General features: G+C 38.0%; 1 protein-coding gene across 1 annotated transcript in view; it reads left to right on the top strand.

Annotated features, from left to right (window-relative positions):
* Positions 1–27,650, top strand: part of LOC110590217 (zinc finger protein 383-like) — a 34,056-nt gene that overhangs the window by 4,251 nt on the left and 2,155 nt on the right. Inside the window, exons 2-4 of the mRNA XM_044911379.1 lie at positions 95–371; positions 14,850–14,976; positions 15,473–15,571. Of these exons, the coding sequence (XP_044767314.1) occupies positions 95–371; positions 14,850–14,976; positions 15,473–15,571 (503 nt within the window). The remainder of the gene's footprint in view (positions 1–94; positions 372–14,849; positions 14,977–15,472; positions 15,572–27,650) is intronic.

The following is a 27,650-nucleotide window of genomic DNA, read 5'->3' as shown; positions in this document are numbered from 1 at the left end:
CTCCAGGGCTCCTAGGTCACACTACAAGTCCCAGAAGTCCCCGGGGCGGAAATAAACTTCCGGCTGAATGCGAGTTGGGCTGCCGGGTGCGCAGCCGGGACTGCGCGGTCGCAGTGCTTCGCCGTAGAGAGTGGAGGAGCAGGGGTCGAGGGCTGGCGCCGGGGGAGGAATACTCGGGTCGAACCTCTTTGGGGGTCTTTCGTGTTCTGGACTACACTTTCCAGAGGCCTCCGGGAGTGACGTCACTTCCTTCTAAGGTGGTAAGCGCCGTTGTGCCGGAGCGAGCTGCACAGCGCCCCGGCGCGGGAAGCTCGGCCCGTGGGTTCGTTCAGGTCTGGCGGAACGTGAGGGGAACGCCGGGGAAGCTGAAGGTGAGGCGTGTCTTAGGCCGGGGGACCGAGACCGGCTGTGTGCGGAGCCTCAGCCATTAACACGTCAGTGTGTGTGTGTGTGTGTGTGTGACGTAATGTGCCTGTGGGACTGCATGATTATGTGTGACCACATGAAGGAGTGGTAATTGTGTCTCCAGCTGTGTGAGTGCTTGTGTAAAGCTGTGAGATCGACTCCTCCTTTAGTTGTGTCATTGACTTTTTATGAGTTCGGCCCCTCCCAGCTGTGTCTAGCTGGGGGCGGAATGGGGGGGGGGGGGGGGGGGAGGGAGCAATGATAGAGAAATGGTCACCCTGAGGCCAATTGTGGGTTTGAGGGTTTCTGGAAGCTTGTGGTTGTGGGGTCTCTGTGGCTGGCTGCGTTGCGGAAACCCAGATTGGCCTATCGGTGGCTGGAAAGGCCAATACTCAAGAGTTCTGACTGGAAAGGAATCAAATTCCTTTTAAGGAAGGCCGGCCACTGGGGAAGGAGGCAGACTCTTGTCCAAAGGCCAACTCAGGTTTCTTCCTGGCCCAGAGATTTTTATTTTTATTTTCTTTTTTTTGTTTTGTTTTGTTTCGTTTTGTTGTTTATTTTTGGCCCAGAGATTTTTAAAGGGGTTTAATCGGTTAAGGGAGCGCAGTGGTCTGTGACATTTCTTGATGACATGCAGACTTGATGCCAGCTATAGAGTTAATCTTGGTCCTTGGAGGTTGTACAAGAAATTCTAGTTCCTTGGTGCTCTGCTTTTTGCTGGATTGTGCGAGAAGGTCTTGTTCCTTCGTACCCAGGGGTTGTTCAAGAATACTCTGTTTTTTCTGAAAAGGAGGGCAAAATCTACAGATGCGCAGAGGGAGGTCAGTAAAATCATTTGTGTGACCTTAAAAAAGAAAAACATTTTGCTAAAAGATTGCTGGGCTAATCAGAGAACTAAAGGGACTTCAAACAGACTTGCTGACCTCTGTGGCCTGGGAAGGTTCCCGTTCTTTATTCCTGAAGGCCAGTGGTCTGCCTGTCTCAAAGAAAGCAAACTAGTTCTGTCACAGATCAAGGGACTTAAGTCAGCAAGCAAGGAGTGTGTTAACTTGAAGCAAGTAAGCCTTAAGACTGGCTGGAGTGCTGTTACAGCTGCCCCCTCTCCTTGTAGTCATGGGGGCCCAGGTTCCCTGGAAATGTCCCTGTCTGATGTGGGAAGATAGAAAGGTGAATCCCAGATTAAAGATTCCAGATAAAGAAATTTATCTCCAAGTCACAAACCTGATTTCATATTGAGATTTAAGAGCCAGAAACAGTCCCAAGTTCAGGGGAGAGCCTGAGAAAAAAGGAGGAAAAAAGCTGGGGTTGTAAGATTCCAGTCTCTTCCCTCAGGAAATCACCTGGGGAGACTTGTGGGGATTCTCCACTTGCACTTTGGTTCTCAGAGAGGGCAGCATTGCTCAAGTCTCTCACTGACCTTCCTCTGAATGTTTATTTAGTTCAAGAGGGGTGGGAGTGGGGTGGAAGTAGTTGCTTGTTTCTAACTAGTTAGTCTGGGCTCAGATAAAGGCTTGGTGTCTCACAATTCTTTATGTCTTGCCAATTAATGGACTTGTCTTACACAAGTGACCAGAGACTAAGGGAAGAGCCGCTGTTGGACAACTGAGAGTTTTATCCAAGGTAAGCTGTTATTCTTTCTTCTGTCTCTGAAGTGTTTTCTGGTTTTTCACAATACGGGAACATTGCTTTCTTTCTTTTGAAACTCCATAACAAGGATCCTTTTAGTGTTCTGCTCTTTGGGCCTGGCTATTCCAAAGAATAATGGGGCCAAGAAGGAATGGACCCAATGAGGTTATTCCACTCCATTTTGTTCCTTATGACCTGAGGTACACATATTCACTGGGCAAACATTTCAATTCCATTTTTATACTTAGTCTTTTTCTAAGATTTTTGAAGGAATGGAATACATCTCTCAGAGTGGAATTTGAAAGCCTTGACTTTGAGTATTTTCTTTTCAATTTCATTGTTTACGAGATCATCTTCTAAGTATTTAAAAGGTTCAGAAGAGTATACAGTGAATTCTCCTTCCCAGCCCTGCCCCTAAATATGAGCTTTTCCTCCTTAGAAAGCAACCAGTGTGCCTAGGTTCTTGAGTACTTCCAGGGGAATTCTATATATCCTTTAGTACATGATTGACTTCTTCACTTTATGGCTGCACGATATTACATAATTCCATAATTTTAAGAACTAACCCTTATTAATGAACTTTCAGATGGCTATTAGTCTTTTGCTGTTATAAACAATGGTGGGATAAATATCCTTGAATATATGTCATTTAGCCTATCAATGAGTTTGTTGGTAGAATGAATGCTAGTTTTTCAACAGTGTTTATGTGGACTTTAAATTTTCATAGTTTTTGCTATGTTGTCCCTTGTATTATCACTTTTCTAACAATATTTTCTGATTTTATGTTTTATTCAAGGTATTTTGCTGGTTGTTGGAAAGTTTAAGGAAATTATTAATATGCTGTTACAGGGTTTTTCAAGCTGTGGTGTTGTTACCTGATTTTTGTGTGTGGTAAAATCAGTTTACTAAGCCCTGATCAGCATTTTCCTTAACTCTTCATTGTAAAAAATTCAATCATGTACAAAAATAGACAAAGCAGCAGTGAACATCTGTGCACCACTTTGCTCAGTTTCAGTAATGGCTGACTCATGGCTGATCTTGTTTAATCTGTACCTCTACTTACCAAGGATTATTTTGAGGCACATACCAGAAGCTGTATCGTTCCATCCATAAATGTGTATATCAATGATGGTCTTTTAAGAACTTAATCAAATACCATTAATCTCCATAAAAAAATAAATAATATTTCCTTAATATCAGATTTCCAAGTTAGAGTTTAGATTTCCCCACAGGGCAAATAACTTTGTTTTTAATTTTAAGATTTCTTTGAATCTGGGCCCAAATAAGATCCATGCATTGTGATTGGTTCATAAGTCTTTTTAAAGTCTTTTTAAAAATTTATAGTTTCTTATTCTTGTTTAATTAAGAGAGAGAGAGTGAGCATGTGAGTGGGGGAAGAGGCACAGGAAGAGGGAGACCAAATCTGAAGCCGACTCCCTGCTGAGCATGGAGCCCGACACCAACTCCAGGCTCTATCTCACGACCACCAGATCATGACCTGAGCTGAAACCAAGCGTCAGATGCCCAACCGATTGAGCCACCCAGGCGCCCCTCTTTCTTTTTCTTTCTTTCTCTCTTTCCTTTCAACGTATTTCTTGAAGAAGCTGGGTGATTTGTCCAGTAAAGTTTCCCACAATCTGTCATCATTAACATGTTCTTCTATATTTCTCTAGTTCAAGGTTAGATCTAGAGGCTTCATCGGGTTTAGTGTGTTCCCTCCATTTCCACTCCCCCCCTTTTTTGGCAAAATGACTATATTGATCCTAGTGTATACTTCCATGAAGAGGCACATAATGTCTGCTTGCCTCTTTTTGTGATATTTTCTATTATTATTTCATTAGAGATTGCTAAATAGTTACAGTCTAATTAATTATATCTCTATTCTTTAATGGGAATAATTATATAAAGTGAAAATTCCCTGTATGAACTGATTGGTTATCTTGAGGTACAGATTCCTTAAGGTAGGCAAGACAGATTTTTTTTCTCCTAACTTAACAGTTTTCAAAATGAGGAAATAATGAATCATAATGAAATAATGGTTTGCTAGCATTCTCTCCTGGGGAACAGTGATTGTTATTTTTTACTATCATTATAACAGTGTGGATTTTGATACTTACGTGTTTCAATCTGTTGCAGTTATTTATGTATACTTAAGTTAGTATTGTGCCATATTTGACCATTTGGAGCCTTTTCAGGTTGACTCAGGGGTCCTTTTGACTTGATCTTAGTAGTCATTGCTAGCTTTCTTGGTTTTCAGTAGATCTTCTTAGTCAGGAATCGACAGACTGTCTGCAAAGGACTATCTAGCTAATGTTTTAGGTTTATGGGTCATACATTCTCAGTTGCAACTACTCAACTTTGTTGTAGAGTGAAAGCAGCCATAGAGAATACATAAGCAAAAGGATGTGGCTAAGTTCCAATGAAACTTTATTTCCAAAATGAGACAAGGGGTGTACCAAATAGGAGCAGAGTTTAAAAGGTGAAATTCAGTATCTGATTTAGTGAACGCTAATAGAGATGATTTCATTTTTACAGAGAGTAGGTGCCAGCTGCAATTTTTAAGCAAGCACTGCCCACATACCTGCCTTCTAAACACACTTAATGGAAATCAAATTTCCTGTAACACCCACGAAGGAGAAATGCTATTACTTTGTTTCTAAACAGTTGTCAGATTTCTAGTACTATTTCAAATCAGACCCTCACCTTTTATGTGAAAAGGCCTCTTATAAATTTGATAGCTTATTCAGGAAAAAGAAATGGGTAGATGGAATTTATTGGAGTTAAATTTGAGTTTAGAAAAGGAAAAACAGAAGACTCATATTAATATGTGTTATTTTATCATTATGCATTTCTACCCTCTGTTACTGAGCTCATTGGCTGAATAATGCCCCAAATAGGACTTGTCCTATGGCAGGGATCCGGAGTACCTGAATTGTATTGAATTAAATTTAATTGAAATTGTAAACATAAATTGTAAACAAAACCAAAAATCAAGCATTATTACCCTGTTAGAGGTTCTTGTCCATTTCCTGATTCAAGCCTCCTTCATATTAATGGGAAATGGCATTTCAAGACTATATTCTAGGTGCTAGGATATTCATTGCTACAGGGTTGATCATTGTTTCTGTGGCTTTACAAAGCTAGTAGATATGTATCTTTTAGAAGATTAAAAAATAAATGTCACAACCCCAAGGAGCCTAGAGATATGAGAGTTAATGTAATGTGTTCTGGATGAGATCATGGAACAGAAAAAGGACAGTTCTTTATTCCACACTTTATAAAATATGGAATAAATACTATGATTCTTCCACACTTTATAAAGAACACTCAAAAATAATACTCAGTGATTTGATTACTGAAAACAGTTTTCTGTTTTTGTTTGTTTCTTTGTTTATTATAATCTTTTTGTTCTTTAAGGTATATTCCACTGGGGATATGGAATCAATTACTGTATGCTAGAGTCATTTGGAATAGTTCTTCTTGAGATGTGCCACAAATTGGAATCAAAGATTTGTTTTAATTTTTAGAGATTGCTCTTTTAAAATTTAATTTTTTCCTATAATTATATAAAGTATTTATGTGGCCCCAAAGTCAAATATGCAAAACAAGGTTTAATTTCATCTCTTCCTTCAAAAAGTAGTCACTTTTTTCTCTTATAGTTTATTCCATCTTTTAAAATGTACTGTAAGAAAGCACATTAGTGTGCTTTAGATGTATTTATATTTGTATATGCCACAAGCAACAAAACAAAAAGTAGATAAATGGACTTCATTAAAATTAAAAACTTTTGTGCTTCAAAGAACACTGTCAAGAGAGAGTCAAAGACAACCCAAACACATTATGGGGCAAAATTCTTGCAAATTATTTTTCTGATGAGGGACTTGTGTCCAGCATATATAAAGATACATTACCACCTAATAATAAAAAGTTAAACAACCCAATTAAAAATGGACAAAGTATCCTGAATAGCATTTCTTTAAAGGAGATATACAAATTGCTATTAAGCAAATGACAAGGTACTCAACATCATTAAGCCATCAGGAAAATACAAATCAAAACCACAGAGCAATATCACTCACCCTGACTGGAATGGCTACAATAGAAAAGATAGATTGTAACAAGTGTTAAGAAGGATGTGAAGAGGGGCCCCTGGGTGGCTTAGTCAGTTCTTGAGTTCTGCTCAGGTCATGATCTCAGGGTCAAGAGATGGAGCCCTGCGTAGGCTCTGCCCTGAGCATCAAACCTGCTTGAGATTCTCTCTCTCCCTGCCCCTCTACCCCCTACCCCCACTCCCGTTCACATGCATGTGCTCTCTCTTAAAAAAAAAAAAAAAGTGAATAAATTAGAACCCTCACACACAACTGGTGAGAATATAAAATATACAAAGAATATTAATATAAAGAGAGAATATAAAATGGTGTGGTTGCTTTGGAAAATGTCTGGAGGAATGGTGACCAATGGTTGCAGGCTTTCTTTTGGAATAATGAAAATGTTCTAAAACTGTGGTAATGGATTCTGTAAATATACTAAAAACCATGGACTCGTACACTTAAAAATGTGAATTGTATGGCATGTGAATTAAATCTCAACAAAGTTGTTTAAAAATGTATGCCCTTAAGGAAAAATCAGGAAAAAAGAATGATGTCCCTATTTCTATCCAACATTTATTTTAGATTGTAGGCATTGCACTAAGACTAGAGAAAAAAAGTAAAAAGTCTAACCATTAAAAAGCAACAAAAAATTGATTAGCAGATAATTGTCTACAGGGAAACAACAAAATGTGGAAGTATTCTAAAATTAGAAATTATTAAGAAGGAAAATCAACAAAATATATAAATAAAAAAGTTCAACAGCACTTATCTTTTGGGATGTTCCTAGCTTTATTTTTTCCTTTTTTACAAAAGATTTTATTTAGAGAGAGAGTGTGTGCATGTGATTGGGGGGAGGGGCAGAGAGAGAGGGAGAGATAATCTCAAGCAGACACGGAGTACGGATCCTGATGTGGGGCTTGATCTCATGACCCTGAGATCGTGACCTGAGCTGAAATAAAAAGTCAGATGCTTAACTGACTGAGTCACCCAGGTGCCCTGCTAGCTTATCTTTGAAAGGAATTACTAGGAGTAGGACAACTGGATCATTGGTTAAATGCTTCTATAATTTCCTGGTTATTGCTAAATTCCCCTCCTTTGAGGTTGTACATTTACTCAATCAGCATTTTATTACTGGATTTCCCATAGGTCGTCCAGCAATATACCGGCAAACTTTTGGGTATTTTCCAGTGACATTGTTCTCTCAGTGTAATTTTATTTTATTTTATTTTATATATATGTTTTTTCATTTTAAGATTTATTTATTTGACAGAGAGAGACACAGCGAGAGAGGGAACACAAGCAGGGGGAGTGGGAGAGGGAGAAGCAGGCCTCCTGCAGAGCAGGGAGCCCGATGTGGGGCCCGATCCCAGGACCCCGGGACCATGACCTGAGCTGAAGGCAGACGCCCAACGACTGAGCCACCCAGGCGCCCCTCAGTTTTTACATTTCACAGGCAGCTTGATCTGGAGCTTAATCTGATATATTGTGAGGAGTAGTCCAGTTTTTTCATTTTTTCAAATGACTACTTATTCCATCATCACCTTTTTAAAGGTCCATATATTCCCCACTGATACAAGATGCCACCTTTACCAAATATGACATTTCCAAATATTTGGGTCAGTTTTTATATCTCACAATTTTCACTGGATTTTCTCTTTATAATTTTGAAAGAATTGAAAGAAATTAAGAGGGCTTATATCTTCCCAAGTATCCCTTAAAAACCATATGAATCAACAAGGAAAACAATTAAAACTGCATATAACAGCCTATGCCTATAGCCTTATTCAAAGCTAGAGGTTACTATAAACTTCAGTTTCTATGTAAGTGGAGAAATACATACCCCAAACAGGCAGATCAACTCTGGTGTCCATACTAGACTGAAGAGTTAGGGAGAGAAAAGTGAGAGATACGTTGTAGTGTTGGAAAATGGATAACTTAATCCCATGAATATAGAGGTCCATCTTGAGTGGGAACATACTGACAACATGACTGACCCTGTTAGAGTATTGCCTTTTGATTGAAAGGAAGATTCTTGAAAATGGTGAGATGAAAGATGGCACTCTTAGGAAATGCCCACTCCTTGAGGAGAGGGAAAGCAATATAAAAAGAAAAGGCATGCTTTCAAGGATGATAGTGAAAGGAAAAAAGGAATCAAGTGTTGGAAACTAAATGCTTTTCAGAACCAAAAGAATGTCACAGATTCAGAAGTGACAGAATTTATATAGCCAAGAGTTTGGCCTTGCCAAAGAGAGGTCTGGTCATTTTACTACTTTTGGGAGGTAATCTCTGGGCCCTTGGAATGTGATGCCTGAATCTTTGTTTGCTTGGAAGCCTTAGGTCACACAGTATAATCTAACAATGTGATGTAGGGTAGGGACTGGCCACACCTGTATAATGTTAGGGTAATGGTTGGCCATGTGAGAAAGGACAACAGTGTGACCAAGATTGGGGGCTTTGGGTCACAGGATATCAGTTGACCTGGAGACAGATCAATGACATAGTCAATGAGCCATCCCCACATCTGGAGCTCTCATAAAAACTCAAAAATTGAGGCTCAGGTGACTTTCCATAGATGGCAATACTCCATGCATTTCATCACACATTGATGTCAGGAGAGTAACACATCCTGACTCCATGGAAAAAGACATGGAAGCTCCATGTTTGGTATTTCTCCTGAAATTTGCCCTATGTGTTTCTTCTCTAAGTTGATTTTAATTTGTATCTTTTTTCATATAATAACTTCCTATGTAACTGTGAGCATAACAGCTTTCAGTGAATAGGTATGAATCCTAGTGAATTTTGAACTTGAGAGTAGTTTTAAACTCTCAGTTGGCCTTAGCTGGTTTGGGGAGCTTATAGTTCGTGTCAGAGTTGAGGGTAGTCTCGGAGGGATTGTGCTCTCTAACTTTGTAATTAGTCAAAACTCTTACAAAATCCTACTCCCAAAAAGAATCTATTACTAGGAACATTGCACATCATAGTATCAAAGAAGAAAATGCCCTTGAACTGGGATTTCTATTAAGTTATCCCAAATCTCACATCCTTCTCTAATGATATCTGTTTATGCTGGTACAGAAAAAAATCTAAGACTTAAAAAAATTAACAGAAAATAGTAGGAAAAAAATATATATGCAAAGCAGTCAGTAAACAAAAAGAAATATAAAGCATCCACATCGGCAAAAAAAAAGTCAAATTTTCACCCTTTGCAGATGACATGATACTCTATGTAGAAAACCCAAAAGACTCCACCAAAAAATTGCTAGAACTGATAAAGGAATTCAGCAAAATTGCAGGATATAAAATCAATACACAGAAGTCTGTTGCATTTCTATACGCTAACAATGAAGCAACAGAAAGAGAAATCAAGGAATCAGTCCCGTTTACAACTGCACCAAAAACCATAAGACACCTAGAAATAAGCCTAACCAGAGGTAAAAGATCTGTACTCTGAAAACTATAGGACACTTACGAAAGAAATTGAGGAAGACACGAAGAGATGGAAAAATATTCCATGCTCATGGATTGGAAGAACAAATATTGTTAAAATATCTATTTTACCCAAAGCAATCTACACATTTAATACAATCCCTATCAAAATATCATCAGCATTTTTCACAGAGCTAGAAGAAGCAATCCTAAAATTTGTATGGAACCAGAAAAGACCCCAAATAGCCAAAGTAATGCTGAAAAAGAAAATCAAATCTGGAGGCATCACAATTCCAGACTTCAAGCTGTATTACAAAGCTGTAATCATCAAGACAGCATGGTGCTGGCACAAAAACAGACACATAGACCAATGGAACAGAATAGAGAACCCAGAAATGGACCCTCAACTCTATGGTCAACTAATTGTCGCCAAAGCAGGAAAGAATATGCAATGGAAAAAAGACAGTCCCTTCAACAAATGGTGTTGGGAAAATTGGACAGCCACATGCAGAAGAATGAAACTGGACCACTTCCTTGCACTATACACAAAGATAAATTCAAAATGGATGAAAGACGTAAATGTGAGACAAGAATCCATCAAAATCCTAGAGGAGAACACAGACAGTAACCTTTTGGACATTGGCTGTAGCAGTTTCTTATTAGATATGTCTCCTGAGGCAAAGGAAACAAAAGCATAAATGAACTATTGGGACTTCATCAAAATAAACCTTCTACACAGCAAAGGAAACAATCAGCAAAAGTAAAAGCTTATGGAACAGGAGAAGATATTTGCAAATGACATATCTGATAAAGGGTTAGTATCCAAAATCTATGAAGAACTTATCAAACTCAACACCCAAAAAACAAATAATCCAGTTAAGAAATGGGCAGAAGACATGAATAGACATTTTTCCAAAGAAGACATGCAGATGGCTAATAGACACATGAAAAGATGCTCAACATCACTCATCATCAGGGAAATACAAACCAAAACTACAATGAGATATCACCTCACACCAGTTGGAATGTCTAAAATCAACAACACAAGAAACAATTGGTGTTGGGCAAGGATGTGAAAAAAGGGGAACCCTCTTACACTGTTGGTGGGAATGCAAACTGGTTTAGCCACTCTGGAAAATAGTATGTAGATTCCTCAAAAGTTAAAAATAGAGCTACTCTGTGACCCAGCAATTGCATTATTAGGTATTTACCCAAAGGATACAAAAACACTGATTCAAAAAAAGGGATGCATGCATCCTGCTCTTTATAGCAGCATTATCAACAATAACCAAATAGGGAAAGAGCCCAAATGTCCATTGATTGATGAATGGATAAAGAAGATGTGGTTTATATATCCAATGGAATATTTCTCATGCATGAAAATGAATGAAATCTTGCCATTTGCAACAACAAGGATGGAGCTAGATAGTATTAGGCTAATTGAGATAAGTCAGAGAAAGACAAATACCATATGATTTCACTCTTATGTGGAATTTAAGAAACAAAACAGATGAACATGGGGGAAAAAATGAAAAAGAGCGGCTAACCAGAAAACAGATTGTTCGCTATAGAGAATGAACTGATGGTTACTGGAGGGAAGGTAGGTGGGGGGATGGGTTAAATGGGTGGTGGGTATTAAGGAGGGCACTTGTTGTGATGAACACTGGGTATTGTATGTAAGTTATGAATTACTAAATTCTATACCTGAAACTAATATTACACTATATGTTAACTAACTGGAATTTAAATAAAAACTTGAGGAAGAAAAAAGCTAAAACCTTAAAACTCTTAAAAGGAAACAAAGGAGATCTCCATTACCTAGATTAGATAATGGTTTTTTTATATGACACCAAAAGCACAAGCAACCAAAGGAACAAAAATTATATAAGTAGGATTTTAGCAAATTTAAAAACTTTTGAGCTTCAAAAGACACCATGAAATGAGAATATAGCCCACAAAATGGGACCAAAATGTGCAAATTGTATGTTCAATAAAGGAATTCTATTTTAGAATATATGAGAAATTATTACAAGGCAACAATAAAAAGACAACCAGGTTTTTAAAACAAGCAAATAATTTGGAAAACATATTTTTCCAAAGAAGGGATAGAAATGGTCAATATCATCAGGGAAATGTAAATCAAAATCACAGTGACATACCACTTCAAATTCACAAAAATGACTATAACCCCAAAAGGTGGTGAGGATGTGGAATAACTGGAACTTTGACAGGTTTTTGCTGGAATTGTAAGATGATGCAGCTGCTTTGGAACAGAATTTGGCAGTTCCTGAAAATGTTAAACAGAGTTACCATATGACCCCACAAATTCATTTCTAGGTATATCTAAGAGAAAAGAAATATATGTCCACACGAAAATATGAAGCTAAATGTTCTTAATAGCATTATTTATAGTAACAAAAGATGTAAACAATGCAACTGTCCATCAGCTAATGAATGGGGAAAAAAGATGCTCTATCCATACATCGGAATGTTATTTGGCGATATATAGGCATGAAGTTCTGGTCCATGCTGAAACATAGATGAACCTTGAAACATTATAGTATGTGAAAGAAGCCAGTCACAAAAGACACAAATTGTAGTTTCATTTATACAAAATGTCTATCTAGAACAGGCAAATCTATAGATACAAGGAGTAGATTAGTGGTTGCCAGGATCTGGGGAAATGAGAATGGAATTGCTAATGCCTATGGGTTTTATTTTTGGATAATGAAAATATTCTAAAATTAGATAGTGGTGATGGTTGCACATCTCTGTGAATTTGTTAAAAGCCATTTACTTGTATTTTAAAGAGTATGAATTTATGAAATGTGAATTATATGTCAGCAAAGCTGTTAGAAAAAGAAATATAAGGAAGATGCTAGAGCTGGTGGAGTGGAGAATGGTGGTGGTGGTGGTGGTTAAATTCACAGACCTGTTTGTTCATCAGCTAAATGTTAATGTGTATAAGGCATCAAGCACATGGTATGTGCTCGGTGGAAATTATTTCTTGTACAGCCACTGTCTTAAACCATCTTTAGCCTGACACTTAGAGACAGAATGATGTTAAGCAGTATTATAGGGAGGTACTGCCTCCAGAGTTCCTGAATTCAGCTAAGGCCATGATTCAATGCAATAGGCAGTTGTTTTCTGTTAGAGAGTGTTTGGATTTGTTCCTTGGTTACTGGGTGAGTGTAGTGAGACTTTATGTGGCCTAGATGAAGCCTGTGCTTTGCATTCAGCATGCTTTCTTGCACTGGAATGTGAGAATGAGCCAGGGAAGCACTTGAGGTAAATAGTGTGTTGAGACTGGGGGAAAGAGGCAGATCTTAGTCATGGAAAGTGTTTTTCCTAGGAATTGGCCTACATAGATAACAGATGATTTCAAAGCCTGAGGGCCCCATCAGTGTCCTTGAGGTGGGAACCACTTGGATAAATCTGGATCAGGGCCCCTAGGTTATAAAAGATGAACTGCTAAGGCCAGGTCAGGGAACCCTAACAACATCATGGGGATTTGGTACTGCTTTAGCATAAAGTAATTCTTCTACATCTCTGTTTTCTGGAATTGGGGAAGGGGTGAGATTGTTTAGGCTTCTGCAGATCTTCTCAGTATATATTTTTGGGTGTGGAAGGGTCCAGGCACCATGAAAAGGGGAGGAAATACTTAGTCATTTAGAAGTAGGCCTCTTTTCATGGTTTCCTTTTTCTTCCCTGTCTTCTCAGGACTGCACTTCTCCATGAGGAGAAGCCAGAGGAGGACTCATAAGTTGCAATTCTAAGCCATGCCTTGTGTGAGTTCATGTTTCTTCTTCCCCTTTATATCAAACAGTCATTGTTTTCTTTTTTTTTTTTTAAGATTTTATTTATTTATTGAGAGAGAAAGAATGAGACAGAGCATGAGAGGGGGGAGGGTCAGAGGGAGAAGCAGACTCCCTGCCGAGCAGGGAGTCTGATGCGGGACTCGATCCCAGGACTCCAGGATCATGACCTGAGCTGAAGGCAGTCACTTAACCAACTGAGCCACCCAGGCGCCCACAGTCATTGTTTTCTAGGATATGAATATTCAGTATTCTTATCTCTAGACTTTCTGCTTCACCAAGTGTTTGCTCTCCTGCTCACTCTCATTCTAGTGAATGATGGGAATGAGTCCCAGGTCTTTCTCAACTGCCCTTCTCTTCTCTAACAGTGTTTTAGGGATCCATTTGCAAATCACAAAATGTGTTTGAGTGACCTCTCCTGTCAGAATGTTGTTTGATGAGATGGTATTACACGTGAAAAACTTGGCCTTTCTCATTAACCTGGATTTTCTCATGGATTAAGATGGAAATTGGTGTTAGTCTCAGAATGTGGTGAGATCTGCTCTGTGAAGCTTTTAAGATTGGAAATGTGATCAAATGCAGGATTGAGAACAGAGAGAGAATTGTGTCAGGAATTAATACAGTGACAAGGTCCATTTTGAATTTGAATAGTGTGAGGGTAGCTCATCTTTCATTAGCTTTCTGTTGCTCATAATAAGCAGAAGCACAGGTGAGCAATGATAAGTGGTAATATGATCAGCCAGATGATTAAATGGTTGAAGATTTTAGAAACAGAGCTGTGAAGGATGTTAGAGGAGGAGTGCAAACTATTGCAAAATAAGAAAATGATTATAATCATAATATGGAATATTATGTAGCTTCAAAAAATGATATCTGTGAAAGGATTTGCCAGGACTAGGAAGAAAGAATATTATTACTAAATTATTCTGAGACTTAACTTGGAAAGAAATTCTGAAATCATGTGTAAATCTTATTTTCTAAGATAAACATTTTAAATGACATTTTGGAATGTGCCCATCATGTTTATTTTTTTTCTCTTCCTCCCTCTCGCCTTCCAGCCCTCCTTTTTCTCCTTCCCTCCTTTTCTTTCTCTTTTCAGTTCTTTAAAGGGACAGGGGAAGAAGGAACTTTCAATTTATTTGAGGATTTGCATGTGTTATATGCTAGTACACATTATTTCATTTAATCACAAAAGTACTTACCTGGCTTTTGTTCATTCCCATTGCTGTTCCCAAGAGGCTATGTGATAGAGTAATAGGAATGTTCAGGAATTGTTTAGGTGCTCTGTATTTCCCACTCACTTCCCTTCTATTACCTACCCATGTTACCTACCCATGTTAGCTTCAACGTATTTGTTCACTGTTTTGGCCCCTTTATGTAATACTTTTCTCCTCCTCTTATTACTGTGTGTGTGTGCGCGCTCCTCTCATTACTTCTAAAAAATATTCCTTTATTTTGCCTTTAACACTTGGGCTTGTCATTTCAGAGGTTGGTGTTGTTCAAGGATGTGGCCGTAGACTTCTCTCAGGAGGAGTGGGAGTGCCTGGACTTGGAACAGAAAGATTTGTACAGAGATGTGATGTTGGAAAACTATAGCAACCTGGTCTCACTGGGTAAGTTTGTCTGGTCCCAATAATTCGACTATAGTCTTTGTGAAATTTGGGAAATATTTCAAGTACCTAGCTGAATTTCAGAACCCTAGTCCCAACTAAGTTATTTGTGGCTTATAAACTTTAAAATGGACAGTTCCATTGAGTACCTTTATCTTCTCTGTTCTTCAGATATCCTTCCTCTAAATCTTTTTTAAAATATTATTTATTTATCTGAGAATGAGAGAGCAACAGAGAGAGCACGTGAGTGCACAAGGTGGGGGAGGGGCAGAGGGAGAGGGAGTAGCAGACTCCCCACTGAGTAAGGAGCCCAATGCAGGGCTCAATCCCAGGACCCTGAGATCATGACTGTAGCCAAAGGCTGACGCTTAACCTTGAGCCACCCAGGTGCCCCTCCCCCCCAGTCTTTCTGTAATTGACCTTCTTACTTGATGAACAGTGGACTCAATTTTAATTCTGGGCAAGCAGAGTATAATCATATCTTTTCCATTCTTTTAAGCAGGATTTTCCATTTCTAAAGCAGATGTGCTTTCCTTATTGAAGCAAGGGAAAGAGCCCTGGAAGGTTGTGCAGGATGTGACAAGAAGTCAGAGTTCAGGTGAGTCAGAGATGGTCAGACAAGGGGAGGCCATTGTTGAGAACAGTCAAATCGCTTAATTTGTTGGCTACAACTTTGAGATGTTAGCTGAGAAGACCAAACCAAGGCCTGTGGAGTAGAAGCTTGAATACTGGAAGGCAAAACGGTTTTAGCATCAGTTACCAAAGGAAACCCCTTCTTCACCCCAATTACCACTTCCTTGTTTTTCTTTTACATTCCCCTGTATTTTCAAACTTTGTTTGAATAGCCCTCCTCCAGTGATAACAATTTTACCTATATTTTTCATCCAGTTAGTGAGGGAGAATAAAAGTTGAAAATGAGGTCAGAGAGGTGGTGGGGCTAGGTCACGTAGGGACCTGTATGCCATGACAAAGAATTGGGATTACATTGAAACTACAATAATGATTGGCTGATATAAAGCAGGAGCGTGACATGATTAAACTTGTTATTTTCAAAGACTACTGTGGATACTGTATAGAAAATAAAATGGGAGCAAGAGTGAAACAGAAAGACCAGTTGGAAAGCCATTTTTTAGTCCAGATTAGAAATTATGGTGTCTTAGATGAGGGCAGTAGTAAGTGAAGGTGACATGAAGGGGTCAGATTCTGATCAGATTTTAAAGGTGGTGCCTCTTGCTGATTAGTTGGAAGTGATGTGTGATGAAAGAGAAATGCAGGATAACTTACTAGATTTATGCCTGAGCAATTGGACATCTTTTTCTTAGTTGGGAAAGACAGGTGTTCACGAATTCGGTTTTGTTCATGATACTTTAGGATTATCTATTAGAACTAGGAAGAAATCAAGAAAGAACCTGGAAAGAAATAATATATGTATAAGTAGAATTTAAACCTTAGACTTGGAAGAAATAATTTATGAAGTTATATAATAGTTTAAAAAGAGAAGGACCCTAATCCAGTCTGTATTTTAGTTAGAAAGAAGGGGAAGGTCCAGCAAAGGAGACTGAGAAGGAATAGTTAGTGAGCTAATAGGAAAATAAAGAAAATGTTGTATCTCAGAAGCCAAGTGGAAAAAAGGTATTTAAGAAGGGCAGCGTCTGATGTAATGTATGGTGACTAACATAACATTAAAAAAAAAAAGAAATGATGTTCTCAAAAAAAAAAGGGGGGGCAGCCCTCTTTCTTATAAGGGAACATGAGTAAGTTGAGGACTGAGAATTGATCATTGGATTTGGTAATGAGGGAAAAGAAAGCTGTACATTGGTTCAGTTAGAAGGGAAGAGAGGGGAATGGGAGGTAATAAGTATTATAGTATAGGGGATGATTGGAAGAACTGGAATCACTTAGACCAGAGTTTTAGTGGCAGCTTTTGTCTTAAGCAAATTACTTTACCAGGCTTGACTCCCTCGTCCCATTTCCTCATAGTTTAAAAGGAAAAGAACACCTAACTGATAAGATGGTTGAGAAGATTTGGAATATTGAATGCAATTACATTATTCTAAGTTCTCAATAAGAGATAAATTTATGGAAGAAAAATTAGTACAAATGGGATAACTATAGTGCTGCATTTTGAAGTGTAGACAGATTTCAAACTAGAACCTTGTGAATAGCTCTAGTCAGAAAGCTGGCAGACATTCTAGGGGCCACTCTATGCTGTGACTACCATACAATCAAGTTTTTCCTGATGATTTCTTCTAACTAAATCTCTCTTGATTCTGTGTGCTCTCATATCCACTAGCAACCCTTTAAGCCTATACTCCCTCTGATCTGGGCTATTGCAGTACCCTTCTAACTGGTTTTGACACAGTAGCCAGAGTAATATTTTTAAAAAATACAAATCGGATCACACAATGGATAAAATCAAAACTAGAAAGCCTTACCTAACCTGGCTTCTGAAGGTTTTTATAACCCTACCTTAGATATCTCTTCCCTTTCTCATTGGACTCCAGCCACAGGAGCCTTCATTCATTATCTCAGATACATCTAGTATCCACATGTCTAGTACCTGTGCTCCACCCCCTTATGTCACTCACTCTGCCTGGAATGCCCTACTCACCTGACTACCTGCTGTGCTTCTTTAGGTCTCAGCCTATATATCATTATATCCTGAGAATTCTTTCCTGATCAAATTCTCAGTAATGATCTTTTAGGTTTTCTTACAGTCATTTCCAAGCTATAATTTTATAATAGTAAGACCATCACTCTTTGGCTGCAACACATCTGTAAAGGAGATCTGCAGAGCTCAGTGTGCCTCTGATTTAAGTGAGCCTTCAAAATCTTGTGTGCTCTTGGTAAGACCAGCCCCTGACAGGCCTCCAGCAGAATTTAAGGGAAACAAGATCACTTCCTGTACTAACATGGCAGTATTTTTCTTACCATTAGAACTGTTTTCTTAGAGACCAATTCCCATTAACAAAATTACCCACGTTCCCCTAAGAGGTTTTTTAGGACCAATTCCTGTTTGTCTTACACCTTCAGTTACCTCACTCAGGTCCGGAAGTCCAAGCTTTCCAGGGCACCAATCAGCAGCTGAACTCTTTCACCATGTATTTCCAGTCAGACTTAATTCCCCACTCTTTCTCAACACCCAAATCTCTTCCATCATACTGTTTGAAACTTTTTAAGAAATATCCCATATTGGGCGCCTGGGTGGCTCAGTCGGTTAAGCGACAGCCTTCGGCTCAGGTCATGATCCCAGGGTCCTGGGATCGAGTCCCACATCGGGCTCCCTGCTCTGCAGGGAGCCTGCTTCTCCCTCTCCCATTCCCCCTGCTTGTGTTCCCTCTCTCGCTGTGTCTCTCTCTGTCAAATAAATAAATAAAATCTTTAAAAAAAAAAAAAAGAAATATCCCATATTATCTTTAGACTCTTTGACTACTCCTTTCACCTTTTGGCTTTAAGTGAACACTTTAGCTGTGCCATGAATATACAAATTTCCCTTAGAGTACTTGATAATGGTTCTTGCTTTGTCTTATCCCACAGTCCATTATTTTCCATTATCAAAGTCCCCAGCTCCTTTAAAGCACTTCAGAGACTGAACCACCCACTATATGTTCTTGTCATATCATTTACCAATTTCCTCTCCTTGAATAGACTGAAGATCAGAACTCTTGGCCCACTGACTTTCTCTTCTCCACTACACCTTGTCACCATCGTTGGTGACTTCTGTATCCTTACAATAATACATCTTGGGACGCCTGGGTGCCCAGTCAGTTAAGTTTCTGCCTTCAGCTCAGGTCATGATCCCAGGATCCTGGGATTGAGTCCTGCATTGGGCTCCTTGCTCAATGGGGAGTCTGCTTCTCCCTCTGCCTGCTCTGCCTGCCACTCCCCCGCTTATGCGCGCGCACTCTCTCTCTCTCTGACAAATAAATAAAATCTTAAAAGAAATAATACATCTTAATTCTCAATTCCTTAACCTCATTTCAAATGATCTTTCTCCTCCAAATTCCTTCACTTATTCACTCCCCTAAGTGATACATAAACCTTGTAATTAACCAGCCCCAAATCTGTTTCAAACATTCACTCTCTTTGACAGCTACTTTTTTTTAATGGGTTATTTATTTATTTTAGAGAGAGAGCATGCGAGCAGGGAGAGGGGCAGAGGGAGAGGGAGAATCTCAAGCAGACTCCCTGCTGAGTCTGGAGCCCAAATGGGGCTGGGCTCGATCCCGCCACCACCAGAGCATGACCTGAGCCAAAACCAAGTATTGGACTCCCAACCAACTGAGACATCCAGGTGCCCTGACAGCTACTTTTTAACTTTTCAACTAACTTATTCTTGTACTACCACCTCAACCACATAGTGTAATGTCTTCCATATTAAAAAAAACTTGTTCTTGATGTTACATTTTCCATTCTGTTACTTTGCCCTCCTTGATAGCCGTGAATTATCTATACTTCCTCAGCTCCCATTCTCCCTTGCCTCTTTCAGCTACAGGTATAGCCATTGCTGGGTAACTTTTCTTTTCCTTGCTGGATAATTTTAAGGCATGCCCAAGAAATTACTTAATTTAAAAATTAGATTAACATATTTAATACTTTAGACATAGAATAATCCCTTTGATCTCTAATTGATGCCAGACTCATTTAATAATTTTGGTATCTCTTAGTCTGATTTTTTATATGGATTGCCGTCTCTTCACTTCTTGTTCTACCACACTGGGCCAACTTAAACTTCTTCAGTTGAAAGGAGAATACAAACATCAGGTTCCAAATTTGCTCTGGGTCCTTACAGGGAGCATTAGGGGAATCCTAATTATTTACAGAATTTTCATTTAGGGAGTATTGCTAACATTTAAAAAATCAGCCACATGATTTTTAAAAATTTATAGTGAAATATACAGGAAAGTGCATTAAACATATGTATAGTGTGATGAATAACCACCCATGACAAGAAACAGAACGTTGCCAGGACTCTGGAAACACCCTCTGTATATATATACTTATGACCTATGTATACATTTCAGAAAGTATTGTTTAATTTTGCCCATTTTAGAATTTAGGTGAGTGACATCATATTGTACGTATTCTTTTGTGTCATGCTCCTTTCATTCATTATTATATTTGTGAGAGTCGTCCATATTGGTGGCTCTAGTTCATTCATTTTTGTAAGAATTCCATTGTTTGAATATACCAAAATTAACTCTTGGTTATTAACTTTCAGTATATTCTTGGTTAAAATTTGGGTCATTCCTAATTTGGCTCTTATAAATAATGATGCAATAAATGTCACTTGACATGTTTACTCCTATACCTGAGCATGAAGTTCCCTGGGATATCTAAGAATAAAAGTGCCGGGTCAGAAGATATGTGTATCCTTGATTTTACTAGATAATGTCAAGCTGTGTTCCAAAGTAATTATACCCATGTACACCCCTACCAATAGTATATGAGAATTTGGTTGCATCATATCCTTGAGTGCAGATTTTAAAAGTTTTGCGAATCTCGTGGGTTTGTATCTGTCATTGGAATTTTATTTCTTTTTTTTTTTTTTTAAAGATTTTATTTATTTATTTGAGAGAGAGAGAATGAGAGACAGAGAGCATGAGAGGGAGGAGGGTCAGAGGGAGAAGCAGACTCCCTGCCAAGCAGGGAGCCCGATGTGGGACTCGATCCCGGGACTCCAGGATCGTGACCTGAGCCGAAGGCAGTCGCTTAACCAACTGAGCCACCCAGGCGCCCGGAATTTTATTTCCATCTCCTTGATTACTAATGAGTTTGGGCTGTTTTTTTATATACTTATTGGCTGTTTAGAACTTTTCTTTTGTAGATTCCTGTTCATGTCTTTGGCTTATTTTTCTCTTGATTTGTTAATTTTTCTCTTACTGATTAGATGGGTTTTTTAAAAATATATTGTAGTTACTATATTTGTGTTTCAGATATCTTTTGCTGTGTGGCTTGGCTTTTCACTCTTTTTCTAGAATCTTTTGATGAATAAAAGTTCCTAATTTTAAAGTAGTAGAATTATTAATTTTTTCCCTTATGATGGATATTTTTTGTGAGGTATTACAAAATATCCTTCAGGTAGCACCTGGGTGGCTCAGTTGATTGAGCATCTGATTCTTGATTTCAGCTCTGGTCACGATTTCAGGGTCATGAGATGGAGCCCTGGTCTGGGCTCCATGCTGAGCATGGAGCCTACTTAAGATTCTCTCTCTTCCCCCCAACCTGCTACCCCTCTTTCTCTCAAAAAAAAAAAAAAAAGTCCTTCTGTACCTTTCATTCATGAATATATTCTTCTATATAAGTATTTTAATTTAAAAAATTTTTTTTAAAATTTTTAAATTTTTTAAAGATTTTTATTTATTTATTTGACAGAGAGAGACACAGTGAGAGAGGGAACACAAGCAGGGGGAGTGGGAGAGGGAGAAGCAGACTACCCGGGGCTTGATCCCAGGACCCTGGGATCATGACCTGAGCCGAAGGCAGACGCTTAACAACTGAGCCACCCAGGCGCCCCTATATAAGTATTTTTAAATAGCTTTTTAGTGTTGACTTCCACATTGAGATTTTTATCTTACCTATAGTTGATTTTTCTCATGGTCTGTCAAATAGGGGTCTGGTTTTTTGTAGTTGTCTTGGCAAGATTAATTGTAAATTTTATTTTCTCCCCACTAAAGTGCTGCTTTTATAATTATAATATAAATATAACATAAATAATATAATAAAATATACCTAATATATATTATACATGTAAAAACATATAATATAAATATAATTATAAATATAATTTCCTTTTTTATGTGGGCATATTTTTGGACTTTATATTTAAGCCTGTGATAATACCACATTATTTTAATTATACTTGCTTTTATTTATTTATTTATTTATTTATTTATTATTATTTTTTTAAAGATTTTGTTTATTTTTATTTATTTGACAGAGAGAGAGAAATAGCATGAGAGGGGATAGGGTCAGAGGGAGAAGCAGGCTCCCCGCTGAGCTGGGAGCCAGATGTGGGACTCGATCCCGGGACTCCGGGATCATGACCTGAGCCAAAGGCAGTCGCTTAACCAACTGAGCCACCCAGGCGCCCTTATACTTGCTTTTAATGCATCTTGCTACCTAGTGGGGAAAATATTTTCATCTTCTCTTTAAGAATGTCATGACTCTTCATGGTCTCATGTCTTTCTAATTAGCTTGACAGCCTTCTCCCTTTAAATGTGTTGGGATTTTGATTAAGACTGCATTGAATCTACAGATCATTTTGGGAGAAAATTGACATATTTACAATATTGAGTTTTCTCATTATGTTTCCTAATAGTGTCCTTATCACAGTTGTAGACAAAGGAGAAGTGGCCATTGTTGCACCTCCCTAGTTGCTGCAAGTCCCTCCCCCTCTTGCTGAAGTGACTTCCAGGGGATTTAACAGGCTGGCACCCCTTTATTCATTGTGTTCATTTTTCTCTTTCCCACTTGGGAGCCAGATATTAAAGACTAGGACATTCAAAAACAACTGCATATATGGGAAAGTTAGAAAGGGACCATGGTACCCAGACAAAGGCTCAGAAAAGACCTCAAGACCTTAAGTTTATACCAGAGGGCGGTCCTCAGCACCGAAGCCTATAACGATCAAAACAACAAAAACAGTAACAAAAATTAACAAACCCTGGGGAAGGGAGAGAATCTGATTTCTAGAGTTACCACATTATTATTAGAATTATGTAAAATGTCCAGTGTTCTAACAAAAAATCATAAGGCATACAAAGAAACAAGGAAAATATGGCCCATTCAAAGGAAAATAAACCAACAGAAACTGTTCCTGAAAAAGACCTGATGGCATATATACTAGACACAGAGGTTAAAATTAACAACTGGCTTAAAGATAGACAACTAAAGGAAGGAAGATGTGGAGAAAGTTGCTAAAACTATATATGAACAGAATGGAAACATCAATAAAGAAATAGAAAACCTAACAAGATGCCAAAAAGAAATTCTGGAGTTAAAAAGTACAAAAACCCAAATGAAAAATTCACTAGAGGGATTCAAAGACAGGTTTGAGCAGGCAGAAAGAATCAGCAAACTTGAAGATAGGACAACAGAAATTATTCAGTCTGAGGATTAGAAAGAAAAAAGGTTGAAGGAAAATGAACAGAGCTGAAGGGACCTGTGGGACACCATGAAACAGCCAAACATGCATTGTGGGAGTCCCAGAAAGAGGAGAGAAAAAGAGACAATATTTGAAGAAACAATAGCTGAAAATTTTATGAAAGACAAACATACAAACTTGTAGAAGATACCGGAGGGAAAAATCTAGGTGATTTTGGGCACAGAATGAGTTTTTATATAAACACCAAAAATATAATCATGAACAAAGAAAGTTAAAAATTGGTGTTCATTAAAATTATAAACTTCTGCTGTGTGAAAGTTACGAGAATGAGAAGACAAGCCATGAACTGGGAGAAAAATCTTTGTAAAACAAATATCTGGTAAAGAACTTACGTATAAAATATACAAAGAATTCTTAAAACTCGACAATAACAAACAACCCAATTTAAATGTGGCCAAGAGATCTGAACAGATGCCTCACTAGAGAAGATAAACTCATGGTGAATAAGTATATGAAAAGTTGCTCAGTGTCATATGTCATTAGGGTATTAAAAATTTAAACAACCATGAGACATAACTATACATTTTTTAGAATGACTAAAATCCGAAACACTGATAGCTCCAAATGTTGTCAATAATGTGGGGTAACAGGAATTCACTTTCACTGTTGGCAGGAATGCAAAATGGTACGGCCTCTTTGTTTTGTGTGTATGTGTTGTTTTGTTTTAGAGAGAGTAAGAGCAGGGGAGGGGGGAGAGGGGCAGAGGAAGACAATCTGAAGCAGACTCCACGATGAGTGCCAAGCCCAATGTGGTGCTCAATATCATGACCCTGAGATCATGACCTGAGCTGAAATCAAGAGTCAGACACTTGGGCGCCTGGGTGGCTCAGTCGTTAAGCGTCTGCCTTCGGCTCAGGTCATGATCCCAGGGTCCTGGGATCAAGCCCCACATCGGGCTCCCTGCTCAGCAGGAAGCCTGCTTCTCCCTCTCCCTCTCCCCCTTCTTGTGTTCCCTCTCTCACTGTGTATCTCTCTGTCAAATACGTAAATAAAATCTTTAAAAAAAAAAAAAAAAAGAGACACTTAACTGACAGAGCCACCCAGGTGCCCCTTGTACAGCCACTTTGGAAGACAGTTTGGCACTTTCTTATGTAACTAAACATAGTCCTACTGTATGATCCGGTAATTGTGCTCCTAGATATTTACCCAAATAAATTGAAAATTTTTGTTTTACAAAAACCTGCACATAAGTGTTTATAAAAGTTTTCCAAAACTTGAAAGCAACCAAGACATCCTTCAATAGGTGAATGGTTCATCCATACAAAGGACTATTATTCAGCAGTGAAAAATAAATTAGCTATTGAGTCATGAAAAGACATGAAGGAACCTTAAATGCTTAGCATCTTGTTAAGTGAAAGGAGCCAGTTTGAAGAATTTACATACTTTATGATTCCAACTATATCACATTCTGGAAAAGGCAAATAGTGGAGTTAGTAACAATCAGTAGTTGCCTGGATTTGGGGAGGAGGAGGAAGGGCTAGGTAGAATACAGGGGATTTTTATATATATAATTATATATATAATTGTGTGTGTGTGTGTATATATACATATATATATGTATATATATCTTCACATCTTCTTTATCCATTCAACAGTTGATGGACATTCGGGTTCTCGCCATAGTTTGGTTACTATTGATAATGTTACTATAAACATTGGAGAGCATGTACCCCTTCAAATCTGTATTTTTGTATCCTTTGGGTAAATACCTAGTAATGAATGCAATTGCTGAATCATAGGGTAGTTCTATTTTTAACTTTTTGAGGAACCTCCAAACTGTTCTCTAGAGTGGTTGCACCAGTTTGCATTCCCACCAACAGTGCAAAAGGGTTCCCCTTTCTCTGCATACTCACCAACACCTGTTGCTTCTTGTGTTGTTAATTTTAGCCATTCTGAAAGGTGTGAGGTGGTATTTCATCGTGTTTTTATTTGTATTTCCCTGATGATGAATGATGTTAAGCATCTTTTCATGTTTCTGTTAGCCATCTGTATGTCTTCTTTGGAAAAGTGTCCATTCATATTTTCTGCCCATTTCTTAACTGGATTATTTGTTTTTTGGTTGAGTTTGATAAGTGCTTTATAGATTTTAGATACTAACCCTTTATCAGATATGTCATTTGCAAATATCTTCTCCCATTCCATAGGCTGCCTTATAGTTTTGTTGATTGTTTCCTTCGCTGTACCAAAGCAATTCTGAAAAAGAACAAACTAGAGGCATCACAGTTCTGGATTTCAAGCTATATTACAAAGCTTTGGTCATCTAGACGTGTGGTACTGACACAAAAACAGACACATAGATCAGTGGAACAGAATAGAGAACCCAGAAATGGGCCCACAACTATATGGTCAGCTAATTGTAAGCTTTTTATTTAACCCTTTTAAAGATCTTATCTGTGTCCATTTTCTCCCATGCCAAGAGTCCTGGTTATCATGAACACTAAAAATGATAGGATTGGAATATCATATTTACTTATTTTATTCTACATTATACAAACAACTCTCTAAAATAAGATCAACATTACTACCAACAGTATGATTACTCAGAACAGTTTGAGACAATTGTTTTGGCAATTCTTTTTTTCCCCCCCTTGTAGGATGTATTTCACAGTCAAATTACTATGTTTGAAAGTTATTTGAAATAGTTTCATTGTGTGGTTATTCCAATAATTGTAAATACTGTTGTTTTTTTTTTAATTCAGTATTTTCTACTTTTCAGCTGTTCTTGTTATAATTTGTTTTATAATTACAGAAAATATTTATATACCTCCAAAGTCAAATTTACAAAACAAGTTGTATTGAAAGAAGTCTGACTTCTATCCCTGCCCCTCCCACCTGTTCCTTCCCCACCCTACAATCCATCCCCCCTTTTAAAAAATAAAAACAAATGTATGTTATACATGCATACTTCCTCTTCCTACCTCTCCTTCCTAAGATAAAAGGCATAACTATACATACTTTTGTCCACATTTCCTCACAATTAACAATGTATTTTTTTAAGATTTTATTTATTTATTTGGGAGAGAGAACAAGCGGAGGGGAGAGGCAGAGGGAGAGGAAGAAGCAGCCTCCCTGCTGAGCAGGGAGCCTGATGTGGGGCTCGATCCCATTACCCTAGATCGTGACCTGAGCCAAGGCAGAAGCCTAACCGACTGAGCCACCAGGTGCCCCTATATTCCCTTTCTTAACTGCTGCATGGTACTCTGTAATGTGGCTAAACCATGAATTACTTCCATCAGCCACTTACCAATGGACAATTGGGTAATTTTTAATCTTTTGCTGTAACACATTATGCTTCAGTGAACCCTTCTGCAGCAGACTTTTGACATTTTGCTAATGCAATTTTGGGATTGATTTCACAGAAGTGGAGTTGTTAGATCAAATCATACATGTAATTGTGCTAAATACTGCCATATTTCCTTTCATAGGGTTTCTATCATTCATATTCTTACTAGCAATGTATATAAGTACCAATTTCCTTACAGCCTTGGTAACAGTATTTGATGTCACATTTGGAAATTCCCTATTCTAAAAGGTTTCATAGCATGTCAGTGTAGTTTTTTAGAACTACTGAGATATATTTCACATGACATACAGTTTACCCATTTATAGCAAACAGTGATGATTTTTACTGTATTCACGGTCTCATACAGCCATCACCACAATTTTGGATATTTTTATCACCCCAAAAAGAAACCAGTATCCAGTAGTAGCCATTCCCCATGTTTCTCTATCTACCCCTCAGCCCTGTGCAGCTATTGCTCTGTCTGTATGGATTTGCCTATTCTGGACAATTCGTATAAAAGGAATCATACAATATGTGGTCTTTTGTGACTGGCTTATTTCACTAAGCATAATATTTTCAAAGTTCATTCATGTTGTAACATGTGTCAGTATTTTTATTGCCAAGTATTCTATTGTAAGGATATACCATATTTTATTTATCCATTCATCAGTGGATGTTTGAGTTATTTCCACCTTATGCTTATGATGAATAATGTTATGAACATTGTATTCAAGGTTTTATATAGACATGTGTTTTCAGTTCTCTTGGCTCTATACCTATGAGTGGGATTTCTGGGTTATGTGGTAATTCTATGTCGGACACTTCTGTTGGGCATATAACTTGGAGTGAAATTGCAGGGTAATATGGCAACTCTATGTTAACTTCTCGAGGAAGTGCAAAACTGTTTTACAAAGCAGCTGTACCATTTTGCATTCCCATCAGCAAGCTATGAGACTTCCATTTTCTCCATATCCTCACTTCTGTGTAGCTTTAATTTGCATTTATCTTATGAGCAAATTTGAGTATATTTTCATATGGTTAAAAGCTATTTACATTACTTTTCTATCAACTGTCCATTTTCCTAACCCATTTTTATATAGTGCTGGTGCCCAGTTTTATATAGTAGTCTTTCTTTTTAGTCTAATTTTAGAAACTGTTTATATATTAAGTATATAATAGGCATAATGCAACTTTGCAAATATTTGTCATTTTACTTACCCTATCCTG

The sequence above is a fragment of the Neomonachus schauinslandi genome, chromosome 16 (assembly GCF_002201575.2).
Source record: "Neomonachus schauinslandi chromosome 16, ASM220157v2, whole genome shotgun sequence".
Lineage (NCBI taxonomy): Eukaryota > Metazoa > Chordata > Mammalia > Carnivora > Phocidae > Neomonachus > Neomonachus schauinslandi.
The sequence above is the reverse complement of the archived record's forward strand: the minus strand, read 5'-3'. Positions and strand labels throughout refer to the sequence as shown.